This window comes from Ascaphus truei, chromosome 9 (assembly GCF_040206685.1).
Source record: "Ascaphus truei isolate aAscTru1 chromosome 9, aAscTru1.hap1, whole genome shotgun sequence".
Classification (NCBI taxonomy): Eukaryota; Metazoa; Chordata; class Amphibia; order Anura; family Ascaphidae; genus Ascaphus; species Ascaphus truei.
The window spans coordinates 36,411,870-36,437,805 of record NC_134491.1 but is presented as its reverse complement, the minus strand read 5'-3'; the positions used below and the strand labels follow the sequence as shown (position 1 = coordinate 36,437,805).

General features: G+C 42.3%; 1 protein-coding gene across 3 annotated transcripts in view; it reads left to right on the top strand.

The window, feature by feature from the left end:
• Positions 1-25,936, top strand: part of MDGA2 (MAM domain containing glycosylphosphatidylinositol anchor 2) — a 648,696-nt gene that overhangs the window by 392,901 nt on the left and 229,859 nt on the right. For all 3 annotated transcript variants that reach the window (XM_075614385.1, XM_075614384.1, XM_075614382.1), the window contains one exon: positions 18,008-18,337. In XM_075614385.1, the coding sequence (XP_075470500.1) occupies positions 18,008-18,337 (330 nt within the window). The remainder of the gene's footprint in view (positions 1-18,007; positions 18,338-25,936) is intronic.

Below are 25,936 nucleotides of genomic sequence, written 5' to 3'. Positions count from 1 at the left end.
CCAACAGATAACTACATCTGGCCTATACAGTGCATCATTCCCTAAAAAAAGAAAAAGAAAAAAAGAAAGGTAATGTAGAATAGCGCTAATGGGAATAGACAATATACCCTAATATGAGGGTGAACCCTAGTGGCAAGCTAGGCAGCCTGATGATAATCTGATGGTACAATCAGAACAATAGCATAAAACAAAGATGGATACCGGCGCCTAATAAGTCCAATTAGGTGGAATCCTGGATGTCCAGTAGAGAAAATTCAAGTCCCAAAGTGATCAACAATCTCTCAATCTTGAGATGACCAGATGGAAAGGACGGCAGAAGGTTAATGGCAATGAGACTGGTGAGATCTTGCCTCCACGTGTAGAGAGTTCACAGAGCGCCTGGAAAGCCGTGTATTCCTCCATGTGTCCTGGTTCACAAAACCGGAAGTGACGTCTCTGGTGTATTTCTCCGAATCCTGTGTATACCGGGACCGATAGTGACGTCACCGGACGTGGCATCACAGCCTGGCGGAACCTTCAACGGAGCCGAAAGGAACGGCGATCCTCACTACCTCTGTTACTCTACACCAAACTGCAGCACTCAGCACAAAACCTGTCTGTCCTTAAATGTCCAACAAAGTAAAAGATAGCCCTACGCGTTTCGTGTGCGTAAGCACACTTCCTCAGGTGCTCTGTGAACTCTCTACACGTGGAGGCAAGATCTCACCAGTCTCATTGCCATTAACCTTCTGCCGTCCTTTCCATCTGGTCATCTCAAGATTGAGAGATTGCTGATCACTTTGGGACTTGAATTATCTCTACTGGACATCCAGGATTCCACCTAATTGGACTTATTAGGCGCCGGTATCCATCTTTGTTTTAGAGCATCATTCCCTGACAAGATCTGGGTGACCTTCAATTCTACCCCAGAACTGCCACACAAATGAAGACACTTCCTTATTGACTTTCTTCCTGGCATCCTGACCATCCCGATTATTCTTTCTACAAACAATCTCTGACCAAATTACTACAATTTACCAAAATTAATCTGCAGCTGGCCTCTCCGTATTGCACGCGTTAAGTTGGTATTTTTAGTATCACACAAATGTAGTTTGTTTTTCTGTCCTAGTCAGCAACATTACAAAAAAACAATAACCCACCCTGAAACAAAGTTTTGTTCGGAAAGAAATCAAATTCAAAATGCCAATGACTTAAAGTAAGGTCACCGCAAGTACATCTGTTAAGTATAATAAAAACTGACTTTGTTTTATATATATATATATATATACAGTGTTCGACAAGCCTATACATTTGCACGCCCCGGGCGAGTGTATTTAACACCGTGGCGATCTCCTATTGGCCCAAGCAGCACACGTGTGGTCCTAGGTGGCAAGTAGATTTTTTTATTCGGCGAGTAGATTTTTTGGTGATTTGTCGAACACTGTACATATATATAGTCAATGGAGAGTAGTTGGCACTCACGTGTATGCAGTATATATATATATATACAGCTTAACCCCGTTATAGCACAGTCCTCAGGGGCCACCCGTGACCATCGCGTTATAAACGGAGTTGAGGGAAAAAAATGGCCGCTGTACATGTAGATGTATCTGTACCGTGTTAGCCGAGCTTAATTAAAAGCGAATAGACGATAATGTTCTGTGGCTAACGAAATGCTTTTATTTGTGCCATCTTTCGAGATACACTGATCTCTTCTTTCGGTGGTGTTACAATAGATAAAGAAAGAAAGGTTTGTACTTACAAGCAGTTCAAATTGGAATGTATCAGAGTGAAGCCTATCCCTCCCCCTGCGCAGTATGCGATTTATGACTTAAGGTGTTAAATGGTCCCTAAATGTTAGTGGCCATTAGTGGCCACCTTCAGATCGTTCATCTTATGGCCAGAGTCAGAGAAATGTTCGCCGACAGTACTGTTCTTGTTCGGCGTGTGATGCAGATTAATTCTCTTGTTTAGGCCCTGTCCTGTCTCACCAATGTAGTAGCAGCCCCCTGGGCATTTCATGCACATGATGAGGTACACAACATTGCTGGAGAAACAGGTGAACCTTCCTCTGATTTTGTACTCCAGATTCCTGTGTAGTATTTGTATTGTGCCCACTGTGTGGAGCATTGCACAGGTTTTGCATCTTGCGTCCTGGCATGGTCTTGTCCCGCATTCAGTTGTGCTGTTGAATACTTTACTCCTTACCATCATTTCTTGAGATTATGAGGTTGTCTGTATGATAAGGGTGTTTCAAGGAAGACCTGGTGCAGTCTTGTATCTTCCTGGAGAATGGGTTGTAGTTCCCTGGAGATCTTCTGTAGGGCTTCTAGGTGTGAGTTATATGTGACCACCAAAGGTACCCTGTCACTTGTCTCTTTCTGTCTATATTCAAGGAGATCACTTCTTGGTATTCTGGTGGCTTTGTGAATTTGCTGGTCTACAATTATGTGGATATATCCATGTTTTTTTAAATCCGATCTCAGGGCTGTAATCAGCTGGCCTCTGTCTGCTGTGTTGAGCATATCCGTATGTATCGTATGGCTTGACTGTAGATGGTTGCATGCTTAGTGTGTGTGGGGTGGAAGCTGTTGTCCCTCAAATCTCTGGCTCTGTCTGTAGGTTTGCGGTATACAGAAGTCTGTAGTTGGTGTTCCGTATAGTAATGGTGGTGTCTAGGAAATATACTTAGTCCGAGGAATGGGTGAGTTTGAGGTTGATGGTTGGGTGGAATGTATTGAAGTTCTCATGGAACTGTATGAGATCCTGTTCACCAGAGGTCCAAATCAGGAGGATGTCAGGAAGGTATGTAAGGGGTTTCAAGTGACAGGTGGAAAGAAAGTCACTTTCCATTTTTGCGCAGAACTGATTGGCATACTGTGGCGCCATCCGAGTGCCCATAGCGGTCCCGGTTGTCTGGAGGTATGTGTCATTTCCAAATGTGAAGTAGTTATGGGTCAGAATTAATACTAAGCATTTAGTCACCATCTCTTTGGGAGGGGACCAATAGCATTAAGTTTGTCTTAAAACACCGAAAGAGAGACGGTTGCATGAATACAAATTTATGTAACTGTTCGGAACACTTAGCTGTGGCCTAAACCGAGACCGTAGTTTCATGAGTCACTACCCTGACACAAGAGAACTCTCTTCCCATGAGTGCGAAAGGCCATGTCTATACATACTGCGCTTTATGAATGCACGAACAACTGTCTCTTACACATACAAATGTACTATGGAATTCTATCTCTATATACCAATAGGAACCACATAGTAACTACACACACTAATAGCAATGCAACACTCTCTTACATTTCTACACCTACCCACAGCATTGGTATACATTCCCACTCCACACTCACCTTTTGTAAAGCGCTGTATACAATGTGGGCGCTTATAAATGTATATTTACACACATACCCACATACACACACACACACACTCTTACATAATTAACATTCAGGGACCATTTAACACCTTAAGTCATAATCGCATACTGCACAGGGGGGAGGGATAGGCTTCAGTCACAGATACATTCCAAGTTGACCTGTTTTTAAGTAAAAACCTCTCTTCCTTTATCCATTGTAACACCGCCATAAGAAGTGATCAGTGTATCTCGAAAGCTGGCACAAATAAAAGCATTTCGTTAGCCACAGAACTGTATTGTCTATTCGTTTTTTATTTTATATATGTCTCCATGATTATTACTTCATCTCTGGCTCTCTTAAGTTATTGGAGGAGGTGTATCACTGTGCCTGGCAAGCTCTATGTCATGTCTAGTATCCGACAGTAAATGGAAAATATGTTTACTAATATATTTGTCCATGCCTGAAATGTATCGATTTAATAGAAATATCTTTGGGTTGGAGGGAATATTAAAGACAGTAATAGAAGCAATTCAGAAACTGTAGTGTTCTCCAGAGAGGTTAATTTTTGCACAAGTCCACAATGTAGTAAAGACCCTTTATTACCAAATCATCCCTAACAAAGTGTGGAATGTACTGTAAGGGCAGGATGCAATAAAGTATTGAGTAAGTATGTCAGCACCTATGGAGAATGGATATAGAATATAGAGTAGACAGCACAGAATAATAGTGTGATAAAAATGTGGTGTAGCGGGAACAGTGTGGGACCCTAGCCCCTCCAAAGTAATAATAACAGTAAGAACAGTTCCCAGCACTCAATAAGGTAATGGTCTGAAGATAAGCCAAAAGATAATTTAATGTGAGAAAACACGAACAACAGACACATACCAATACTGGTACAAAGTAATTGCACAACGAGAAGCAAATACTGCAGCTGAAAAGAAGACACCTATGGGTAAATCTCAATGTAGCCAGAGGACAATGTTAATGTAGATTTAATTAATTGTGATACAGTGTGGAAGATCTTGCAATGGACACTGGATATTGTCCCATTCTTCCAATTCTAGTTCAGAGGCCCAAGTCTCATTACATTGATTCATAAGTTAACTTCACCTCTTTACTGCTGCGGCACAGTTTATTCGAGCATTTGCCCGTTCTGTGCCGCAGCAGTAGCCTGGCGCGCGCCCGAGTGTGACGGGCGCGCGCCGAAGCAGCGGAAGAGCGCCCTCCGATCGGGGCGCTCTCCCTACCGCTGCCGGGTCCGCCGGGTCCCCCGGAACCCCCTGCCGCTGTCCCGCGATCGCGGGACACCAGGGCTCCCTCGGGGAGCCCCTGGACACGCGTGCAGGGGGCGCACGCTCCCGATGACGCGTGACCGCGCGTCTATGACGCGCGGCACGCCGAGGGGCGGCCACTAGCAAGCCGGGAAATCTCCCGGCTTGCGGTACCGGCCACACTCGAATAAAGTGTGTCGGTAGTGTACTTTCCAAAGGTAGTAATTAGTACAATACTAATTAGTGTCCTACCATATGTACCAAGTGCCACAAATAGCCCATCTGCTATTGAGCATTATTTAACATCTACCTGGTATGAGCTCAATAGGCAGACCCCTCCCTTAATTGTTAGTCAAGTGACTGTGTGTTAGAGTATTTAAGTGAGTCTATCTTGGCTGTGAGCCATATGGCTGTGTCACCCCAAAGTGTCACATAAAGTGTCTGTGGAGTTATTACTGGAATTAGAATTAGAGTTGAATACTACAAGAAGATCTGGACTCTGCACATCAAAAACAACTACATCCTTGTAACTGTGAGAACTTGACATTCTAATTGCTCTTATAATTTGTACCCTTTCTATCCTCCAATAACTGGTTTAGTTTCTCCTCCTGCATCTCACTATGCCCTCTCTATTGCTTTTTCTGTATAATGTCCCCTCACTCCTTTGTAAACGTTTCTGTTCTCTCCAACTTCCCCACTCCCCTCCTATCCACATTTCTTCATCTCTCTTCCCCTCTACCTATGTCTGTGGCCATAAACTGCACCATTATTTATACACATCTTTCCACCAAACTTCCTTACCCCACAATAAAACACCCCCCCCCCCCCACAAATCCTCTATTCACACCCTCTTTCTACTCCTTTCTGCTGCTGGGGATATCTCTCCTAATCCTGAACCCAGACATAAGTACACCTGCTCTCACCCATGCCTCCCTGCCATCTCCTTCCATGCAAATTGTGTTAACCTTCTGATTTAATCCTCTCCAACCTTCAAACTTGCCCCACAAATGAAGCGTCCCATTAGCCTGCACTCATGGCTATTGTCCCACACCCATAGTCACTCCTACCACCCATTGTGACAAAGCACTGCATCTACTGCACTTATTCCCTCACCTGCTGTCTCTGTAAATTTCCCATCATACCTCTTAGATTGTAAGCTCTTCAGGGCAGGGATTTCCTTTCCTATTGTTTGATTTGCTGCACTTAATGTATTATTATAATTCCCTGTACCGTATTCTTTGTGAAGCGCTGAGTACACTTTTGGCGCTATATAAATAAAGACATACAATTCAAATGTAATGGTGTTTCCCCCACCTTCTGGGAGATCTGCATGTTACAGGGTTGGTAATGCTGTTTACCTGCTGGTTCACAGGATGCTGAGATTTCCACCGGGGGTTTGAGAAAGACAGGACAGGCTTTGGGGGTGATGTTTAGTTCTCGGTGGTTCAGCACCTCTCTCTCCCACAGGCTCAAGGGATGCTGGAGACAATCCCAGCAGGAGAACCCTCGGATAGTCCCCCTGATAGATTGTATAATTTATAAACGGGAACAACTTTATTCTTCAACTCACAGCATACAGTCAGCATACACTTGGCCTCCAACCTTCAGATGGTCCCTGGACTCAAACCACCAGGCATGGGTCCCAAGGGTTAGTCCTAACTCTTTCCCTACTCCCTGGTGGAGCAGGAGGTATAGTCCTCACTCCAACTCCCCTAAGGGAGGGGATGGAAGGTGGCCAGAGCCCTGCGCACACTCTTCAGTGGTACAGTCTCTCTCAAGGGAGAGACAACGGACTACATTTACATGTGCAGCCCCTTAAGTGACCATGGGGTGGGTCCATGGTCTGAGCTCAGGATTGGGCAGAACACAGGCCTTGTCCCACAACCCTGTCACTCAAAGGAGTTGCTCACTGCAAGGGAAAACCTGGATTAGGCCTAACACTGCCTGCACAGATACCAGGACTTACATGCTAGGCAGGGCAGATTAGTAGCCAAAACCAGACATGGCTACACAATACAAATGTTTTTGTGCTCAACATTGCCGTACATAAACCTACATTTAAATTGTGCTTGTGTGCAACTATGTACTGATCTGAAACCTCTCAGCCTGCGTCATCAGCATCAAAAATAGTTAGTCCCTTTTTTGGAGCACTGGAATGGACTGTATTAGGCGTACAGATGTGTGCCCAAAACAATGAGAAAGTGCTACCAAGGTCAAATCACTAAACCCTAAAACGTCAGTTTGTATTATTGACACAGAATTAAGTTGCTATGTATCAACCAAAAATGTATCTGCCCACAGATGTTTAATTATATACGATAACACAATTCCTTCTTTTCACAGTATGGCTATTATAAAAACTATAACACAAATAATTTATATTTTCTAATACTATTTATTTAAAAAAAAAAATACACATGTTGTTCTGACTTAATTTTAATTCTATTCATCAGGTACTGGCACACCCTATGAATGTAACTATCCCAGGAAGAATGGGGTCCCTAGAACTGAAATTAATGGGTTTCTGCTTGAGACCCCCTGCTTCCTACCTATTAAAAAATGTGTTCTGCTGCTTTTTTGAGTTATGCATACATTTTAGACTGTGAGACATCAATATACCTTAATATTTTTTGTGCAGGTGTTTATTTTTATTTTTGTGAACACTACACACTAAAACAATTCTTTAGCTGTGTGTTGGAAAAATCCAACAGATCCTTACAAACATGCATAGCATTCTCTGCTCAGCAACCCAACAAATACCAAGTTTCCTTATCTCCCTATGATATGGAGCTGTGCATCTAAACATTGAATGTAAACAAACTGATTGGATGCTTCCAGGATTCATGGGACATTTTCCAACATCAAAAAAGGACTGTATTATATACAGTATTACTTTGCCTGTCACTCTGCAGTGATCTCTATTTTGTATTTTTGTAATGGGTAACACCTTGAGTCTTGATTTTTAAGTGCTGGCGAATTTCTACTTTTTGCCCACTTTGTATATACAGTATGCTTAGGGGGAGCCTTTTTTCTCCAAGCACCATATACACCATATGTGTGGGACATAAGGTGGGGTCGACAGGCCTTGTAATGTACCAATGTTTGTGCTTGTAGTTACGGACACTAAATGTAAACATACTGTAGCAACAACTGTGTACTGTACATGACAAAGGTTAATTCATACAAGCATCTTAGTTTCGACTTTATGGTGGGAAATGTAGCAAGTTTTCCCTAATGAAACACTGACCAATACAATAGTGTATGGGGCCTATTCTATAAGGCTTCATAAAAAAATCACTGGGCTGGTTACGCCGCCAGTTTTTTACACGTATTCATAAAGCCTTGATTACCTGTAATAGCAAAATTCCCAAAACGGGCGAGTAGCCGGCGACGTGATGACCGCCTCTCTCAAAAGGGCTCACCTGGTGATTTGTTCCAGCTGCAGAGAGAGCTGCACAGAGAGAGACACCTCCCCCTGCGCATATCTCGCAGCGATCGCAAGATTTTAATATACATTGTAATACTAGTGTAGGTGAGCAGGGGGTCTCTGGAGCAGAACCGTGTTGATTTCAGGTCCGGGGAAACCCTGGTTCCCGAGATACAGGCCCCGTTATGGGGTGCCGGTATCTCCTATGTATTTAAATGTCTTGTGTCACGTGACGTGGGAATAAAATGTATAGGAAATACGGGCACCCCATAATGGGGCTTGTATCTCGGGAAGGGGGGGGGGTCCCAGACCTCAAATTAACGCGGTTCTGCTCCGGGGACCCCCTGCTCATCTACACTAGTATTAAAATTTATATTAAAACAGCTTCATTAGCGGCTATCCGCTAAGGCAATGAAGGGGTTAAACCTCAATAGCCTTTTACTTGGAGCAGAGGGGGTGGATGAAGTGGGTTGTAGTCCCAGGGTGGGTGGTTAGGCCTGCCTGGAAGGTTGCGGGAGGATTTAACCCCTTTACTACCGCAGCGGTGGGAACCGCTATGGTAATGAAGGGATTAACCAGTCCCGCTACCCCCAGGAAGGTCTAAATACCCGCCCTTGGGACTACTACTCCCTTCACCCAATCCCTCTACCCGAAGAAACAAAAATGAACACAGCAACCCTACTGCCCACCTCATTTACCCCCAACAACCCCCCCACAATGTATACAGTACATTAATGAGCAACATAACTATTATTCAGATATGTATAATAGTGCATTTGCCCATTATAAAATCAAACATTAGCCAGCATAAATAAAGTAAATAAAACATTCTACTTACCCCTTCCATCATGAAGGGCGTCCTCATCAGCATACTGCAGGTCCATGTCCTCTGTTGCCAGCAAGACTACATAAAAAATACAATCTATGGGCCTTAATCAATGTAACAATTAATAACCGCTATAGTAATTAAGGAGTTAACCACTGTCCAACGCTACCCACCTGGGAGGCCTAATCACCCACCCTGGACCCACTATACCCGCCCTCTACCCATTGATTGGCACAGTGGTATATCATACCCATATAATATGGGAAGGATAAGCCACTATAGCACTCAGTCAGTGCATATGTGAGAACACTGCCATCTATTGGTTGTGGTGTACAGTAGACTGTATGTGACTGCATTTTCCTTATGATCCCGTATTCACCATAGAGGATTTTAAACACACTATTGTATATATATATATATCACAGTCACTGATTTGTATATTTTGTATATATTATGGCATATTTGTTGATTAAATAGTTTATTGTTTTATTTTAATTGTACAGTAGCAGTTTGAGCCCTACCTCAGAGATTCAATTGTTCTCAACACCTAACACTAATCAGTCTGAAAGAGTGCAGTTTATGGGAATACTTTGTGTCTCCCCTAATAGGGAAACATTTATGTGTTTTATTCCAAAATATAACAATACAATTAAATAAACACCTAATCCAAGCAAACTATTCAAGAAATAAAACCCGTAGCCAACCAATCAATTAAATAAATAAAAGCACTAGCCAAAAAACAATTAATTATTTTAAACAACTAGCCAACAAAACAAGGAATGAATTTAAAATGCTAATAATCCTAAAATGTACTAAAAACAAGCCATCAAAATTCCAAACAATTTAATGCAAACAATTAACAGATATAGAAAAAATAACAATCAATTGAAAACAAGCATTTGCCAAAAAATGCATGTTTATCAGAAATGAATCATCCATTTGGGGAGAAATGAAGCACCTCACTTAACAAATGTTCCTCTGATAACATTCTTGTATTTTTCCCTTTTTGTGCCTTTACTGACTTTTTCTATGTGCAGTAACAAAGGAGGGAGAGGGAGTAGGGGGTATGATACCTTTTATTGGACCAACAAGTAGTTGATATGTTACAAGCTTTCCAACCTCTCGGGGTCCTTCGTTGGGTATCATGATACCCATCATACCCCCTACTCCCGCTCTCTCCTTTGTTACTACATGGAAGAAAGGACCAACACGGCCTCTCACCCTTCTTTTTTATATGTGTGATTTGCCTTTTCTTATTTGATTTGTATGCGATTTTGTATAAGGATTTCAAATAAATTCAGGATTGTGTCATTGATTATATGACTTTAATAAGATAGCATGCCATTTTGGAAAATGTGTTTTCCCTTTCTTTGAGTGCTGGGGTACACCCCTTTTATAATGTATGTTTATAATTAGGCTGTTTGATGGATTCCCTTGTTCTCCGATACACTGTTGCATATGCATTTAGCCATTTCAAGTAACCTGTCTCTGTTTAGTGCTGTGTGACTTACTTTTAATATAAGCAAAATATAATAATGTTTCTTAATAGTTCTGTTATTCTCAACGTCTAAATCCTTCTTTAAAATCCTGTTTGAATTTTCAACGACACATATTATTTTCAATTAGCCATTTAAATCATTTCAACAAAATATGATCAAACAGTGATTCGGAAGCATCAAACTGCAGATATTTGTCAAAATAAAAATTGCAATTGTTTCAGCAAGTGAAAAAAACTCCAGAAATAATGGCAATCAATGAATGCCTATGTGCAGTACGCACAGAAACCGAATTCTTGCTGGTTTCTGAATCCATAATATTTTATACTGCTTTTACTCACAATTTCAACCCCTTGGATGCCAGGGAATTAAGTCTGACAGCTGTGGGACTGGCACAGGTTTGCTGTAACAGGTTTTAGGATTGCAGAGCACTCTGGGATGGGAAGAGATGGAAACTGCAAAGTGTGTATTGAACCTTCTGCACAGACTGATGTGCAGGATACTGATTGAGCTGAAGCGTATTTGAAATTGCTTTTGTAATACAACTATTTAAAGGAGCAATTCAAGTGGTTTGAAGCAGGGGATCTCCGGAGGTGAACCCCCTTAATTTCAGTCCCAGGGACCCTCTACATTCAGAGATACTTATCTCCGAAGGGGGTGCGGTATCTCTCTGTTTTTTAAAGTTCCTGCATTACATGCAGGGCCACCAACAGGGTGGGTCTGCCGGGGTTGGCGTGCCGGGACCGGTGAGTCGGGGGGGGGGGGGCTCGGCCTCTCACGGCCGGGCCCGGCTCTCCCTTAGCAGCAGCCTGCATGACTCTATCCCTCTGTCCCACGCCGACGGGCCTCTCTGACTTCAGTGCTCTCTACTTCTGGCATGAGATTGAGGACTGTCGGAAGCTCGGCGTGGGACAGAGGGATAGAGGCATGCAGGCTGCTGCTGAGGGGAGAGTCGGGGTCCGGCCGCGAGATCACCGGCAGCCGGGCCTGGCCAGAGGTTGAGCCCAACTTGCAGTGCCGTCCGCCAGGCCCCCACATCCACTGGACCCAGCCTGATCATCAGTCTTTTTTTTATATTTAGATGTATTGTGGGGGTATTTTTTATATGTATTGGGGGGTGGGAGTCTTAAAATGTTTGTCCAATTTCTGTTAGCGGCCCTGGTCACATGAGCCAATAGGAAGCCACACTGGATAACGTGGCCACTTCCTATTGGCCCACAGGACGAAGGAGCTTCGAAAAGCGGTCATTATATGAACCCCAGCTTGCTGGAGTGGCTGCTGGCACACTCCCTACCGAGATAAGTATCTCTGGAAGCAGGGGGTCTCCAGAGCTGAAATGAATAGGGTTCAGCTTCAGACCCCCTGCTACAATCCTAAACAAAAAAAAAGTTTAAAAAGAAAAGGCTGCTTGGATTGCTTCTGTTATAGTTTTATTTATTTTTTGGTATCTCTAATTTCAAACTTGCAATAAATAATAAACACAAAAGGACACTCCAGGGGTTTAGTTACCATCTGGAGATCTAGCAATGAGGACCATAAGGTGCTCAGCAGCAGTTTATGCCTCATTAGGCCTAAAAGTTTATATAGCTGGATGGCAAATGAGCCCATGTCACTCTCTACTGCAAAACAAGTGTGTATGTTAAGTGTTTAGCGAGCATGCATCAACTTGTAAGAGCTAATGAATGAGGAAAGCTTTTCGTTCTCAAATCCTCCCACTTCTTTTTGCAATGATTGACAGTATTTACATGCATACGGATACATACAGTATGCCAATAGCAGTTGTAAGTTATAGCAGATACTGTAACATTACTTCTTGCAACAATGAATGTGCTTTGTGCCTGATTTGATGAATGGAGAACTTCAGTTTTTAATTACATTAGAATTTGCAATCACAACTGTGAATAATTCACAACTAATCAGAAACACATTTTTTTCATACAATTCGAAACTGTAACCAGAGAACATGATAATTGAACAAGCATGTGGTTGCCGTATTGTAATCAATGTCAATTGAAATATTTAATTATATTTTAAATATGTATACATGGATTTTGTCTTGAGCATCACAATGGAAATGAAAGACCCAAAGATTGATGGTGGCTTTCATTCTTTCATGTCACTGAATAATATATGAGCTGTGAGACCGTGCAAACATTAAAAACTTTCATATACACTCTTCTGTGATATATTTAAATTATATTGGATTTATTTAAACTAGCCTAAAAAGAGGTGTTTTTATGTGGCATCTCTGTCAGTTTTACGCCAGTCTTTTAAATAAGTTCAATATAAGTAAAATATATCATAGAAGATTATATTTGAATTGAAAGTTGTTTATGTGCAGTCTCACAGATCAGACACAAAGGTACTTTGTTTTAATGTTGCCACTTATGTCATCTTGTAATTTGAAGAGTTTCAACACGAGGAATTACATGATGCACGTATGTAAGTATGGGAGAAGGAGCGGCTCAGTGAGTAAAGACACCGACTGGCACTAAGTTTGGGGAACCTGGTTCAAATCTTGGGGTCGGCTCCTTGTGACCTTGGTCAAGTCACTTTATCTCCCTGTGCCTCAGGCACCAAAAACATAGATTGTAAGCTCTGTGGGGTAGGGACCCTGTCTGCAAAATGTCTCTGTAAAGCGCTACGTAAAACTAGCTGCACTATACAAGAACATGCTATTATTATTATTATTATTATTATGAAGTGTGTATTTGTATCTACAGTATATAACGCTGCAGTGTATGCAGTGGTTTACAAATAGATGGTAATTTTAATATAATAAGTGCAACAAACATAAAACCAGACAATAGGAAAGGAAATACGGAGAGCTAGCAACCAGCAGGTGAAGGAGTAGATAGCTGTGCTTAGCCACCATGGTCGGTACATTTATTTATAACAATCTGTATTGCGCTCTTATCCGGGGCGCTCTACATTAATTAGTAAACAATGGTAGGGCACCACATGGAACTTTTCTTCTGATGGGCATAGAGTAATTAAGATACATTTGTGGTGGGCAGGGGTGGAAACGTTATAGTCAGGCTATGGCTTAGGTGCATTGAGAGCTTGCTTGGTTGGTGGACAGGGGTTAGGGTCAGGTCTCTGGATTTAGTCTTGTTGGTGGCATGGTGATGGGTCTGACAGTGGAGGTGATGGGATCAATGAGGTGGGTGACTGGAGGTTTTTAGAAATACTTTTTAGGAAGGGATGAGGGTAGGGGAGATCATTGGGCATTGGGGAGGGTGGTGTGAGGGGGAATGGGATAGAAGGCTTAACAGGGGATTGTGGAATGTGATGAAGATATGTGTTTTGAGTTGGCTTTTGAAGAAAGTTAGGGAGGGTACAGATTGGATGTGATGGGGGAGCTTTTTTTCAAGTGGAGAGGGGTGAATGGGGGTTGTGGTGGCCAGGGAATGAAGAGGACAGGAAGGGGTGTAGTGAGAGATGAATGCTGCAAGGTAAGGGGGTCAAGAAAGACCATGGAGAAATGTTAGGACCAGGATGAGCAATTTGAAGAGGGAACATTGTTGGATGGGTAGCTAGTGGAGTTGGAGAGGGGTGGTGTGGACAGAGCAGGGATATTGAGAAATGTACAGACTGCAGCATTTTGGATTTGTTGGAGAGGTATGGAGGAAAAGAGCAGGAGACTGAGGAGAAGGGAGTTACAATATTCATTAAGAATGGGTGTGGTGCAGTAGCCATGAGTTCAGGATATTGAAATCCTTCTTTCAGAAACATTTAAGCCACTCTTTCGATAGCCCTACATAGCCCAGCCAGAGCTGCTGCCAGCACCCCCTACGGAGCTAAGTATCTCCGGAAGCAGGGGGTCGCCATAGCTGTAATGAATGCGCTTCAGCTCCAGAGACCCCATACTTCAATCCTATAACTATAAAAAAAATAAATGAAAGCAAGATTGCTGCTTCAATAGCAAAATATTTCTTGGAGGAGAAGGCAGAAACCACCCTTTCTCGTGATGTGTCAAACACAGGTAACCTGATTAAAATGCTTCCTACACCTTCTGCAACAAAAGGTAGAAATAAAAGAAACTAAAATATGTCTGTCAATACATATATCCCATAATGTAAGAAAGCCTCTTCCCCTTTCCCTCCGAAGTGCAATTATTATAACACTGTTCTTTAGCTTCACACTTGTGCTTTTTCCCAAATGCATATTTAGCTCAACCTATATATTATAATGTCGATATTCTTTGGAGGGTTTCAACACGACAGCGGTACCTTGTTTCCCTCACTTATACTCCCATGGTTTTCATCAACGTACATGCTTCTCAATAAGCATAACTGCAGAGAAGTTTACAGTGGACGTGTAGGTGTTGATGAAATATAATGTCACACTTCATTGGTTACTTGCCTCTGAATATGAAGAGACCAAGGGAGAGGAAACTGCATCTTGTTCTCAATTTCACCCCAGACTGGTCAGTGCATATTACAATGCTGAGACAAGAGTTTCAGAGCAGATGATGAATTCTGATACAAAATGGAATAGCAATGAGCACAAACTATCATATTATTTGTTTCCTCGTTTTTGTACATACAAACTGATTATATCTGGCTTTTCGTCAAGATTTTTTTTAATGTCTCTGAAAATTAAGGTTTCTACTTGTGATGCTGCTTCATTAGAATCTAAATAGGTAATAGCAATGCATAAAGTGAAAATAGTGATTGGTGTTTTAACAGAGGAAGAAAAGTGCATAATTGTAGATCTGTTACTATTTATAGTGTTGTAAGTCTGGTTTACCAGGAACTAAATCCCACAGCAAAGGATTAAAATGGATAAGAATCAATGCACTAGATACTAAATTAAAATATTTTTCATTACATTTAGGCTTTACATAGATTATGTAAGAAGCAGCTGTCAAACAACAAAGTCTTCTCTTTGGAAAAATACATTTACTACAGTATATTTGCATGCACATATGCCTGTAATATAACTCTTTAAATTGACCATGAAAATATACAGTATAGTGAAATAACATTTTAGCAAGCTTAGTGATTCCAAAATGTTTGTCATTTTTGTACTTTGTGATACCATTGTAAACATTGTACAACTTAATATTAATATTTGCATCATATTAATAATACATTACAATTACCGGAGTATGTGTGCTCACTGGCTATCAAAAATGAATATGTAGTGTAGTGTTTTTTAATCTTTTTTTGCTAAGGAATCTTATCATTATGTTGTGAAATTCTGATAAACACCAACCCTCTCAAATAGCACATCTGAGATAAGATGCATTGTAAGGAACCTCAACCCTCTCTAATACCACGTCTGAGATCAGATGCATTGTAAGGAACCTCAACCCTCCCTAATATGGTGTATATGATCAGATACATTGTAAATTATTCTGAATTTCGTACAATTTTCAAATGGCCTAAAAATTGCTAAGAACCCTTTAGGGATGCACAGGGAACTCAAGGCTTCCTAGAAACTCCTGTTGAAAAACACTGATATACTGTAGTGTGTAATTCATCCTGATAATTGCACCGTTTCCACTTTATACAGCAAAGTATCTTAAAGCAAACACAAATGTGAAAATGTTCTTATTAAACAGTGCATTTATAAATTATGTAAGAGAGTACTTTGCTTAACAAAATATAAAAGAAATCTGTAATGGTATTAGAAATGTATCTTAAATAATAAGGGATCTTGAAAGTTACCATAGATTAAGGAATACATGAGGTTTATACTACATGCATAATGTGTATTAATTAGACACTTACTGAGTGCAAAAGGGTTGCATCCAAAAATAGGAAATACTGTATAGTAGGTGTAAGTCATCAACTATACCAGTCCTTCAGAACCTTGGACAGTACTTTGAATGGCCACAAGTAGAGATGGGTGAATCTGCCCAAATCCGTTTCCCGGACTTTCTCGCATTTTTCGCCAAAAATTCGTTTTGAGGTGTAAGATCCGCAAACAAATTTTGCCAGTTTTAATCCGCATGAATTCACCCAAATCCGCCATTGGATACAGCCCATGGGCAGATTTTCAGAATCCAACTCATGGATTGGATTCTACAAATCCGTCCACGGGTTGCGGAATCCACGGAGTGTCTTGGTAATAATAATAAAAAATTCCGCGAATCGCCCTTTTTGTGATTGATCAGCTGAAATCCGTGTACCAAATGAGCCGGCTGATCCACTGTGGATCCAAATTCGCTATCAAAATTCAACCATCTCTAGTCACAAATAGAGATCTGCAAAGGTTTTTCCAACGCTCGCGAGCCAGGTGAAATTATCCCTTTTTTTCCCCGTGAAAAATGTAATATAAATCATCAAGCTTTGCATAAAAAAAATGTGCCAGGCATGAAAAGCCAATATACCAGGTCACCTGGTCTTTAATATATACTGTAATCTGTGGCCATTTTTTGTAGTATCTCACAAAACGTTGCTATATTTGTGCAAAATGTTTTTTGAGCAATGTGAACTGTGAAAATGTTTTGAAAAATACTGAAGCATTTTTTCAGACATTCACACTACTGTAGATACAAAAGAGTAAGCAGAAACCAATATATTTTGCATATGTAGCATACTGTATATTTCATATATAATTAAACTTGAAATAGACATGTGAATGAGTATAAAGCAGACTATGTTAGTATTACAGTATCCTGTCCAGCAAATGCTCTTTTCTGCCTGCTAGGTTATCAATTGTGCCAATTATCAGACATTTGAGGCTTGTTACGTATGTGAGGAAGCTTTTTGCCAGCTCGAATATTTATTTATTTATTTATAAAATGTTTTACCAGGAAGTAATACATCAAGAGAGTTACCTCTCGTTTTCAAGTATGTCCTGGACATAGTTAATATGACAAATAATACATGGTTACAAATACAGTTACATAAATGAACAGGGTATACATTATATACAATACATTGCATGCACAGGATATGATACAGTAGTGAACTAATCTGTAAAAAGTGGAGAAGAATAAGGGTAAAAGATATGTAAATTGATACATCCTGTTACAATTGATCCATACTATTATAAGAAGTGCATCAAGTAACTTCTCCCCTAACTACTCCTGCTGCATAATCACTCATTGACCAAGCAGGGCAAAGTAACTGAAAAATTACCGGCTTAACAGAAATAGTTGTTACCATGTGGTACAAAAAGATTCATAGAATGGCTGTGACCATGCTGTTTCTACGTAAATAACCCTGGTCCCAATAGAGCAGAGGTGGGCTACTTCCATTCTCAATCATCAACATGTCAAGTTTTAAGGATATCCCTGCTTCAGCAAAGGTGGTGCAGTCTTTGACTGAGCCACTGATTGAGCCACCTGTGCTGAAGCAGGGATATCCATAAAACTTGACCTGTTGGTGGAACTGTAGTTGACCACCCTTTCAATAGAGGGGTATTCATGAAAGTGCAATAGTGTAGATCTGGCACTACCGCAGGCCACCTGCCATTGACTTGAATGAGTGTTTCCATGTGGTGGTGTCCAGCCGGCAGTATTGCACTTTAAAGAATAACCCGCTAAGCGATATGAATGGAAAATAACAAATACCTTTGGAACAGAATTGGAAACATACAGTACCTGAACCCTAATTAAAAATAATTAAAAAGCATGTAATCCCAATATAACCTATTCTAAATGTTCTGTATTTTTTTTTTCATTTTAGCTTTAAAAAAGGGACGTTTCTGGATCACGCCTGACCCGTACCACAAAGATGACAACATACAGATTGGCCGTGAGGTAAAGATTTCCTGCCAAGTTGAAGCTGTTCCATCGGAAGAACTTACATTCAGTTGGTTTAAAAATGGGCGACCGCTACGGAGTTCTGAAAGAATGGTTATTACCCAGACGGATCCGGACGTTTCTCCTGGTACCACTAACCTCGACATCATCGACTTAAAATTCACTGACTTTGGGACCTACACATGTGTAGCATCTCTCAAAGGAGGAGGAATCTCAGACATCAGCATTGATGTCAACATATCAAGCAGCACAGGTACCACCATTAGTTTTAAAGTCACGTTGTAACTATTTGCAAACATAGCACAAACAATGATGGCCGGGGTTTGAACCACGGTCTAGGACATTTGGTTTTTCCATGACCAATTCGCTGGCAGCATTAAGCCACCACTCACCTCGCTGCAGGGACATCTCTCCGCTGGTTGTTTTGCCGGTATCTGATTGTCGACTGGCGGTGCGGCTGTGGCGAAGGCTGTGGCACAGGGGCCATGGCAGCAAAACACCGGCGCTGACTTTGTTGCAGCAAAATGCTGGCGACCAAATGTCCGATTCCACTAAGATTCATAAGTCAAGGGGAAAAAAAGCTGTGTGTGCTGTGCACGCGCATAGTAAGTGAAACTTCTTTGACTTTTGTCACAGAAATTGTGTTTGTGATGTTTTAATTAAAAATCAAAATACAATTTAATTGACAAAACGCAAATAAATATGGACTTTGAAGGTGCGTGCTCGGCACACATCCCCTGTATTAGCTATTTGCACTAGGTGTGAATTCCTCGTGCGTGTGCATGTGTGACTCTGTGTGTGTGCATGTGTGACTCTGTGTGTGTGCATGTGTGACTCTGTGTGCGTGCATGTGTGATGTATGCGCACCCCCCCTGCACCTCGCATATGCCCCTGCACCTCACATATCCCCCTGCACCTCACATCACCTGCACCTCACATCACCCACATCACCCCCTGCACCTCACGTCACCCCCCGGCACCTGACGTCACCCCCCTGCACCTCACGTCACCCCCCTGCACCTCACATTACCCCCCTACACCTCCTTGCCAAACATCACCCCCCGGCACCTCACATTACCCCCCTACACCTCCTCACCTCACATCACCCCCCGGCACCTCACATCACCCCCCTTCATCCCCTCACATCACCCCCCTTCACCCCCTCACATCACCCCCCTTCACCTCCTCACATCACCCCCCTTCACCTCCTCACCTCCCCTCACCCCCTACAACTCCCCTCACCCCCTGCACCTCACATCACCCCCCTGCACCTCACATCACCCCCCTGCACCTCACATCACCCCCCTGCACCTCACATCACCCCCCTGCACCTCACATCACCCCCCGGCACCTCACATCACCCCCTTCACCTCCTCACATCACCCCCCTTCACCCCCTCACATCACCCCCCTTCACCTCACCTCCCCTCACCCCCTACACCTCCGATCACCCCCTGCACCTCCGATCACCCCCTGCACCTCCGATCACCCCCTGCACCTCCGATCACCCCCTTCACCTCCGATCACGGCGGCAGAGCAGTCAGGACTGCGCACTGTCTATAGCTCCCTCAGTGTGGTAGGAGGAGGGATGGGCACAGGTTGTGTTGCCCCGCAATGCCGGGGATCAGGGCAGGGAGGACGGCGAGGAGACCCATGTGTGACTATAGCTGGGAGGTCCCATTCGGGTTAGGAAAGGGGGGGGGCTGTCCCGGTCGGGCGGTCTCTGCCGTCCCCGGCAGCAGACGGGGCACGGCAGCAGACGGGGCACGGGCAGCACACGGGGAACGGCAGCACATATGTCAACAGCCGCGGCAGCGGAGCGGGGAACGGCGCCGCTGCCAACCGCTTCTGCGCATGTGTGGCTTTCCCCATGACTACTGCGCATGCGCGGCATGGCAGCGGATGTGCGGGGGGAATGGCGGCCGTTAGGAGCGGCGCCGGCGGCTATCGCCGCCGCATATGTCATCGGCCATGTGGGGGGAGCAGCGCCGCATCTGATTTTTTGAGCGGGTGTGATGTCAGTGTTGGGGTTGGGCTGAGCCAGAACACAGCCCGGCCTCAACTGCCAGTCACATCCGTTTCATTTCTGTCTCCACAATCCATTTTTGCCCCAGTTCGAATGAGGTGCCACTAAGGAAGTTTCACTTCAAAAAGGTACTTGTCTACTATAAGCAGCGGTGGGTTTTGAAATCCGCCGCCCTAGGCACTTACATATGCCGTCCGCCTCATTTCTGCCGCCCTCCTCCTCCTTCCGATTCGCAGCGTCAAATCCCCACCAAAGTGACATCACACGGCATCTCATTGCCATGGTAACGCGACGTCATGACGTCATTTGATGCCATGACATCACGTTGCCATGGCAACGAGACGCCGTGTGACGCGACTTTGGTGATGTCCAGTGCATAGAGAGTAGAAGAAGCAGAACACAATAGCCAACAGCATAGGGTGTGTGACATTTAGACTTGCCAGTATTAGTCTAATAGACATATTTTATGAGGAAGACGTTGAGACATTTAAATATACTTTGCATATCTCATTTGAATATGAGAACACTCATTAGGGACCATCGGGTATGCTCCTTTTTAGCACAGAAGTTTCTCCCTATGTTATATAGAGGAAGGTACCCACACCACACCACACCCCTGTATCATACTATCATACTACAAGTAAGACTACTCACAAAATAGTCTAGTGACCGTCTAGACTATACTTGGTATAAATAATAATAATACAGCTTTTGCAGAAGATTAGAAGAGTGGTCTATTGTTTCGCAGATTTTGACATATGTTGTCATATTACTATTGTAAGTGCTGTACACAGTAACTACAATAGAAACCACGATGCACTGTAGGAACTAATATTACGTACTATTCTAATCCCTAATTTTCATATTACCTAGGCTTTTACTAAACATAGCCAGTAATTATTGTGTTTTGTTTTTCATTAGCTCATGAGTTTTTAACGAAGAAAAAAAATATTCAGTATAATGCATGACCATAAAACTAAGAATATCAAAATATGATCCAATCTATTAATGGGATATTTGCAACTCACAATGCAGCCTTAAATAGAAGTGATATACAGTAACAATGCTACACTAGCCCTGTAAGGAGACAAATAACCTTATTATTGTAAAACTACATTGATTTCTGTAGTCGCCATCATCCGCTGACCATTTTATCTCCAGGCAATTTATCCACTTGAAAGAAAAATAGATCACACATTTCTGTATAATAATAATTTGTCCAATAGTTATTCATTCCATTTGCCAAGACTTTTCACTGTGTCACTTAGAGTCATCTTGTTGGAAAAACCACTGCCTCTTGCACAATAGCAAAATTACTACGTCCAGAAAGCACTAAAGCTCCTCTTACACCGGATCCCTTGATATGCACTATAAGGGAAAGCGCAGTGTCAAATTATTTCTTTAGGGAGTTTTACACAATATGTTTAATTTGAAGAGATGATTACTACCACACACATGTCAAGGCTGACCCGGCAACAGCACATACGTAAAAAAGACACTTATTGCCCATGTTTCCGCTTTTGTTGGACCAGCAATGTTGAATAGTTTATCCTGAGGCATAACATGCTGCCAAACCCTCCTCAAATGTGTTAAACCAGGGGTGGCCAACTCCAGTCCTCAAGGGCCACCAGCAGCTCAGGTTTTAAGGATGTTCCTGCTTCAGCACAGATGGTTCAATCAATGGCTCAGTCGTTGACAGAGCCACTGATTGAGCCACCTGTGCTGAAGCAGGGATATTCTCAAAACCTGACCTGTTGGTGGGCTCTTGAGGACTGGAGTTGGCCACCCCTGTGTTAAGCTGTAGGTAAAACTTCCATCCAGATAGTGGCTGCTGGCCCATTGTACTTTCAAATATACCTTATTTACAGAAATAAGATGAACTGGAGTGTGCATTATTGTGTTCACGTGCATCACCTTGATGTATGACTTCCACAATGTGTCACACAATGCTAAACAGAAACTTTGGGGCCTACGTCTCAAGCGTTTTATAAAAGTCATTTAGGTGGTACAACTGATGCAAAGAAGATGGTGAGGAGTATGGGAGAGGGCCCCCATGTGTGTGCTCGAATAATATACAGATTGCGTGGATATAATGATGGTATATTATGAATGGTGGGGAGAGGAATATAAAGTCTATGAAGACCTATTGCCATCTGTTGCAGGCATGAACAATGAATACATGAATTGTCCCAGTCACGTATACACAGTGCAGAGTGCAGATTTGATAAAGCGCCCAACAAGGCGGGAAACGCGTCAGAGGATTTCTGTGCTATTTTTAAACTTTGGCTGTTATGCCTCAATAAAGAACATTTAATTTTATATTTACTGCCAGCCTCATCTCTTTACCAGCGGTACCCATTCTTATTTCTTTTTTTTTTTTTTAACTCTACTGATGCAAAGAAGATTAGTAAATTGACGCATCTTCGTGCACCAGTGTATAAAAAAAACATTTTGATGTGCTGAGCGACAACTGTTATTGCACAAAGAAGGTGAAGTTAGAGACGAAGTCGGGGGCAAATGATATGTAATAACAGATTACTTTTGTGTGCCATAAATGCGTGAAAATTGGCTGTCAAGTATTTCTTGGAGACAAATGCAAGTAGAGGCAACCAATCCTAATGCATTTATACTGTATGTATGATCATGACACACCCAGGGCTGGTGCAAGGGTATTAGGTGAAACTTGAGCCTTGCGCACCTCCACTCCCACCCCCCTCGCACCCCCACAATTAACTTTTCAAAATTAATATTGTGCACTAGTATGAATTAAAATTCTGCATTTATAATTACAGATTTATTTTGCATTAAAAAGGAGTAACCGATTGTACATACTCATTGTACTTGGTAGGGGGGTATAGTTACAGTATGTGCCTGGGAGGGGAATGGGTGGAGAAGGAGGTACAGTATGGATGTGGGAGGGCAGGGAGGGCAACAACAGAGGGAGGGGGGAGCAGAGTGTGCATACCTACAGTCTTGAAGGTTGGAGGGGGGGCCTGTACTGCAGCAGGGCCTGTCATATGGAGCCCACAGAGGTGTCTGTTAGAGGGTGTCCCCAGAGGTGCCTGTCAGTTTCAAAGGCCTCCTGCAGTTCCCCTCTGAGAGGCACCTCTGCAGATCTGTCACATGTTAGTTTCGCAGGTATGGTTCCCACGCCCTCTATAGTCCGTGGGCTCCGGACAGTAGTCCCAGCTGTTACCCCCTGTCGGCGGCTCTGCTGTTACTGTACATAGAATCCCCAAACTCTGCGACTATAGGCGACCGCCTAGTTTGCCTAATGGTTAAACCGACCCTGGACACAACCCACACATGGAATAAGAAAACGGGAGCCAAATGTAAGAACTTGACTAATGACATACCAAGAAATGCCACTAATGATTTTAGGTGAGATTTTTTTTTTTTTTTTTGAGAGAATGCATTCATTCAATTCTTTTAAAAAAAAACTATTCTTAATAATAGTCCCCCAGGGTAGCGTTTATTTTGGATAAATCAAACTACTTAATATGTATAATATCACAACTTACACTGTGTTTTAAGCCTCTCATGGTATCAGTTTACCTACCTTGATGTAACACAACCAAATTGAATTTATAATTTCCATCAAATTGATTTAAATACCCCGTAGACAACACGTAAAAAAACAACACAGATTTGCTTATAGTTTTAACATTACAATTCTATTTAGAGTGTGTCAGTCAGAATTACATTGCCTTCCGCCTGTATAAAAAACTTATGTAATGGTAGGAGTTTCTTTTTTAATAGATGTTTCAGGCAAAAGTGAATATATTTTTTTACCACTATATGGCATTATCTATGCCTTTAATTTAAAATACAGTAGCTCATTTTTACTTCCTATACACCCTGTCCATCATGTGAGATTTAAAATGCACCATGGGACCTGCAATGCATTAAAACCAGGAAACAGGATGCATATTCACACTAGTAACTTTGCAGTCATTCTTTTATTGTGGTTTTAAACATGTTTATAGAGGCCTCTTGATAAAGTTTCTAAGTGACTCGGGTAGGAAGAAAGTGAGAATGCGGCAATGGATGAAGAATGAAGCTTAGAAAAAGAATAGAGATATGTGAATGTTTTGAAATGTGCTTCACGCTGACATTGCAAAGGATTTAGCGAAAATTCACATTGTGCCAAAATTACACCAGATTTCCACAAAATGTTGCCAATTTCAACATCATTTTGCCAAAATTCGGTAAGAATTGCCAGAAATGTCAGTAAAGTATGTAAAGGGTCACTCCTGCCCCTCCTTACATCTCAGCCCTAATCGCTCACTATACACCTGCCTGATTCCTGCGTTGTGCACAATGATGTCTTCTGTCTGCCCCTTTTGTGCAAATTGCATTGACCTAGACTTTTTTAGTACTGACAAACACAGTGCTGCCCATAAGGAAAGGTGCATTTTTTACATATGAGAGTGAAAAGGCAAAAGTGTAGTCTGTTGTCAGAAGAAATGGAACGAATGGATAGGCAAGGAAGGAAAAGATTGAATTTCTAAAACATTATAGTATATTACGGGCAATGTGACCTTTGCCTATTAAAGTTTATTGCTTAGTGAACTTTTTTGGCAAACTTGGGCACATTTTGCCTGGTTTATAAACCTCAGCGAAAATCCTGCACATCTCCAAATAATGACTAATGGTACGATAAGTAATATAAAAATTATATTCTAAATTCTAATAGATCTTTTTGCTTGCAGCAGAGTACATTCATTTTTAAAGAATGATGTTCCGTATCAAGGATATAATCTTTGTAAAAAAAATAAAATTATATACTGTATATATATATATATATATATATATATATATATATATATATATATATATATATATATATATATATACAGTATATAATTTTATTTTTTTACAAAGATTATATCCTTGATACGGAACATCATTCCGTTCTGTTCCGATACGGAACATCATATATATATACAGTGGTCGACAAATCACATCATATATATAATGGCTACAAAAAAAAGAAGTGAAACTTCTTTGTTTTCAGTTACTGTTTTGTCACAGAAATTGTATTTGTGATGGTGCTGTTTTTAATTAAAAAGCAAAACACAATTTCAATGACAAAACGCAAACAAGTTTGACTTAGAACGGGTGTGCTCTGCACACACACCCTGTTTTAGCTATTTGCACTTCTATATTTATACTAACTGTGAATTCCGTGAGAGTGAGTGTGAGAGAGACTGCTAGGGTGGGGGGAAACCCTTGAGGGTGGGGGGGGGGTGACCTGGGTGACTGACCTGGGTGGGTTTGGTTGGGTGACTGGGTGGGTCACTGACTGACTGCGTGACTGGGTGGGTGACGGACCCACCTGTGCAGCAGAGAGTTCAGTGTGGGTCAGGCAGCTGATCACTTCTGGGGTCCTGCACATGCGCACATCACCGGGTGGGCCTGCGCACACGCGCGTCACAGGGCGGGCTGGAGCACACATCACCAGAAGGCCTGCGCACACGCGTGTGCTGGGCGGGCCTGCGCATACACGCATTGCCGGGAGGGCCTACAAACGCGCCCTCGGGTCTGCACATGCACACGGTGCTGGCCGCGCTGTTACTGCGCATGGGAAATCAATACGTCTTCGGCGCATGCATAGAGCAGCATACCCGACACAGTTTACAACCTCCTCTGCGCATGCGCTGCCTACAACGTGTGTGTGTATGTTTCCCCTCCCCCAACGTCACTGATGGCCTCTTCTGCCAGCAGTGACGTCACTTCCATCAGGGAATTTTGTTACAACACAAGGGATTTTTCCTATCAAAACTCTGTAGGTGCCAGTAAAGAAGTTTCACTTCACAAAGTACAG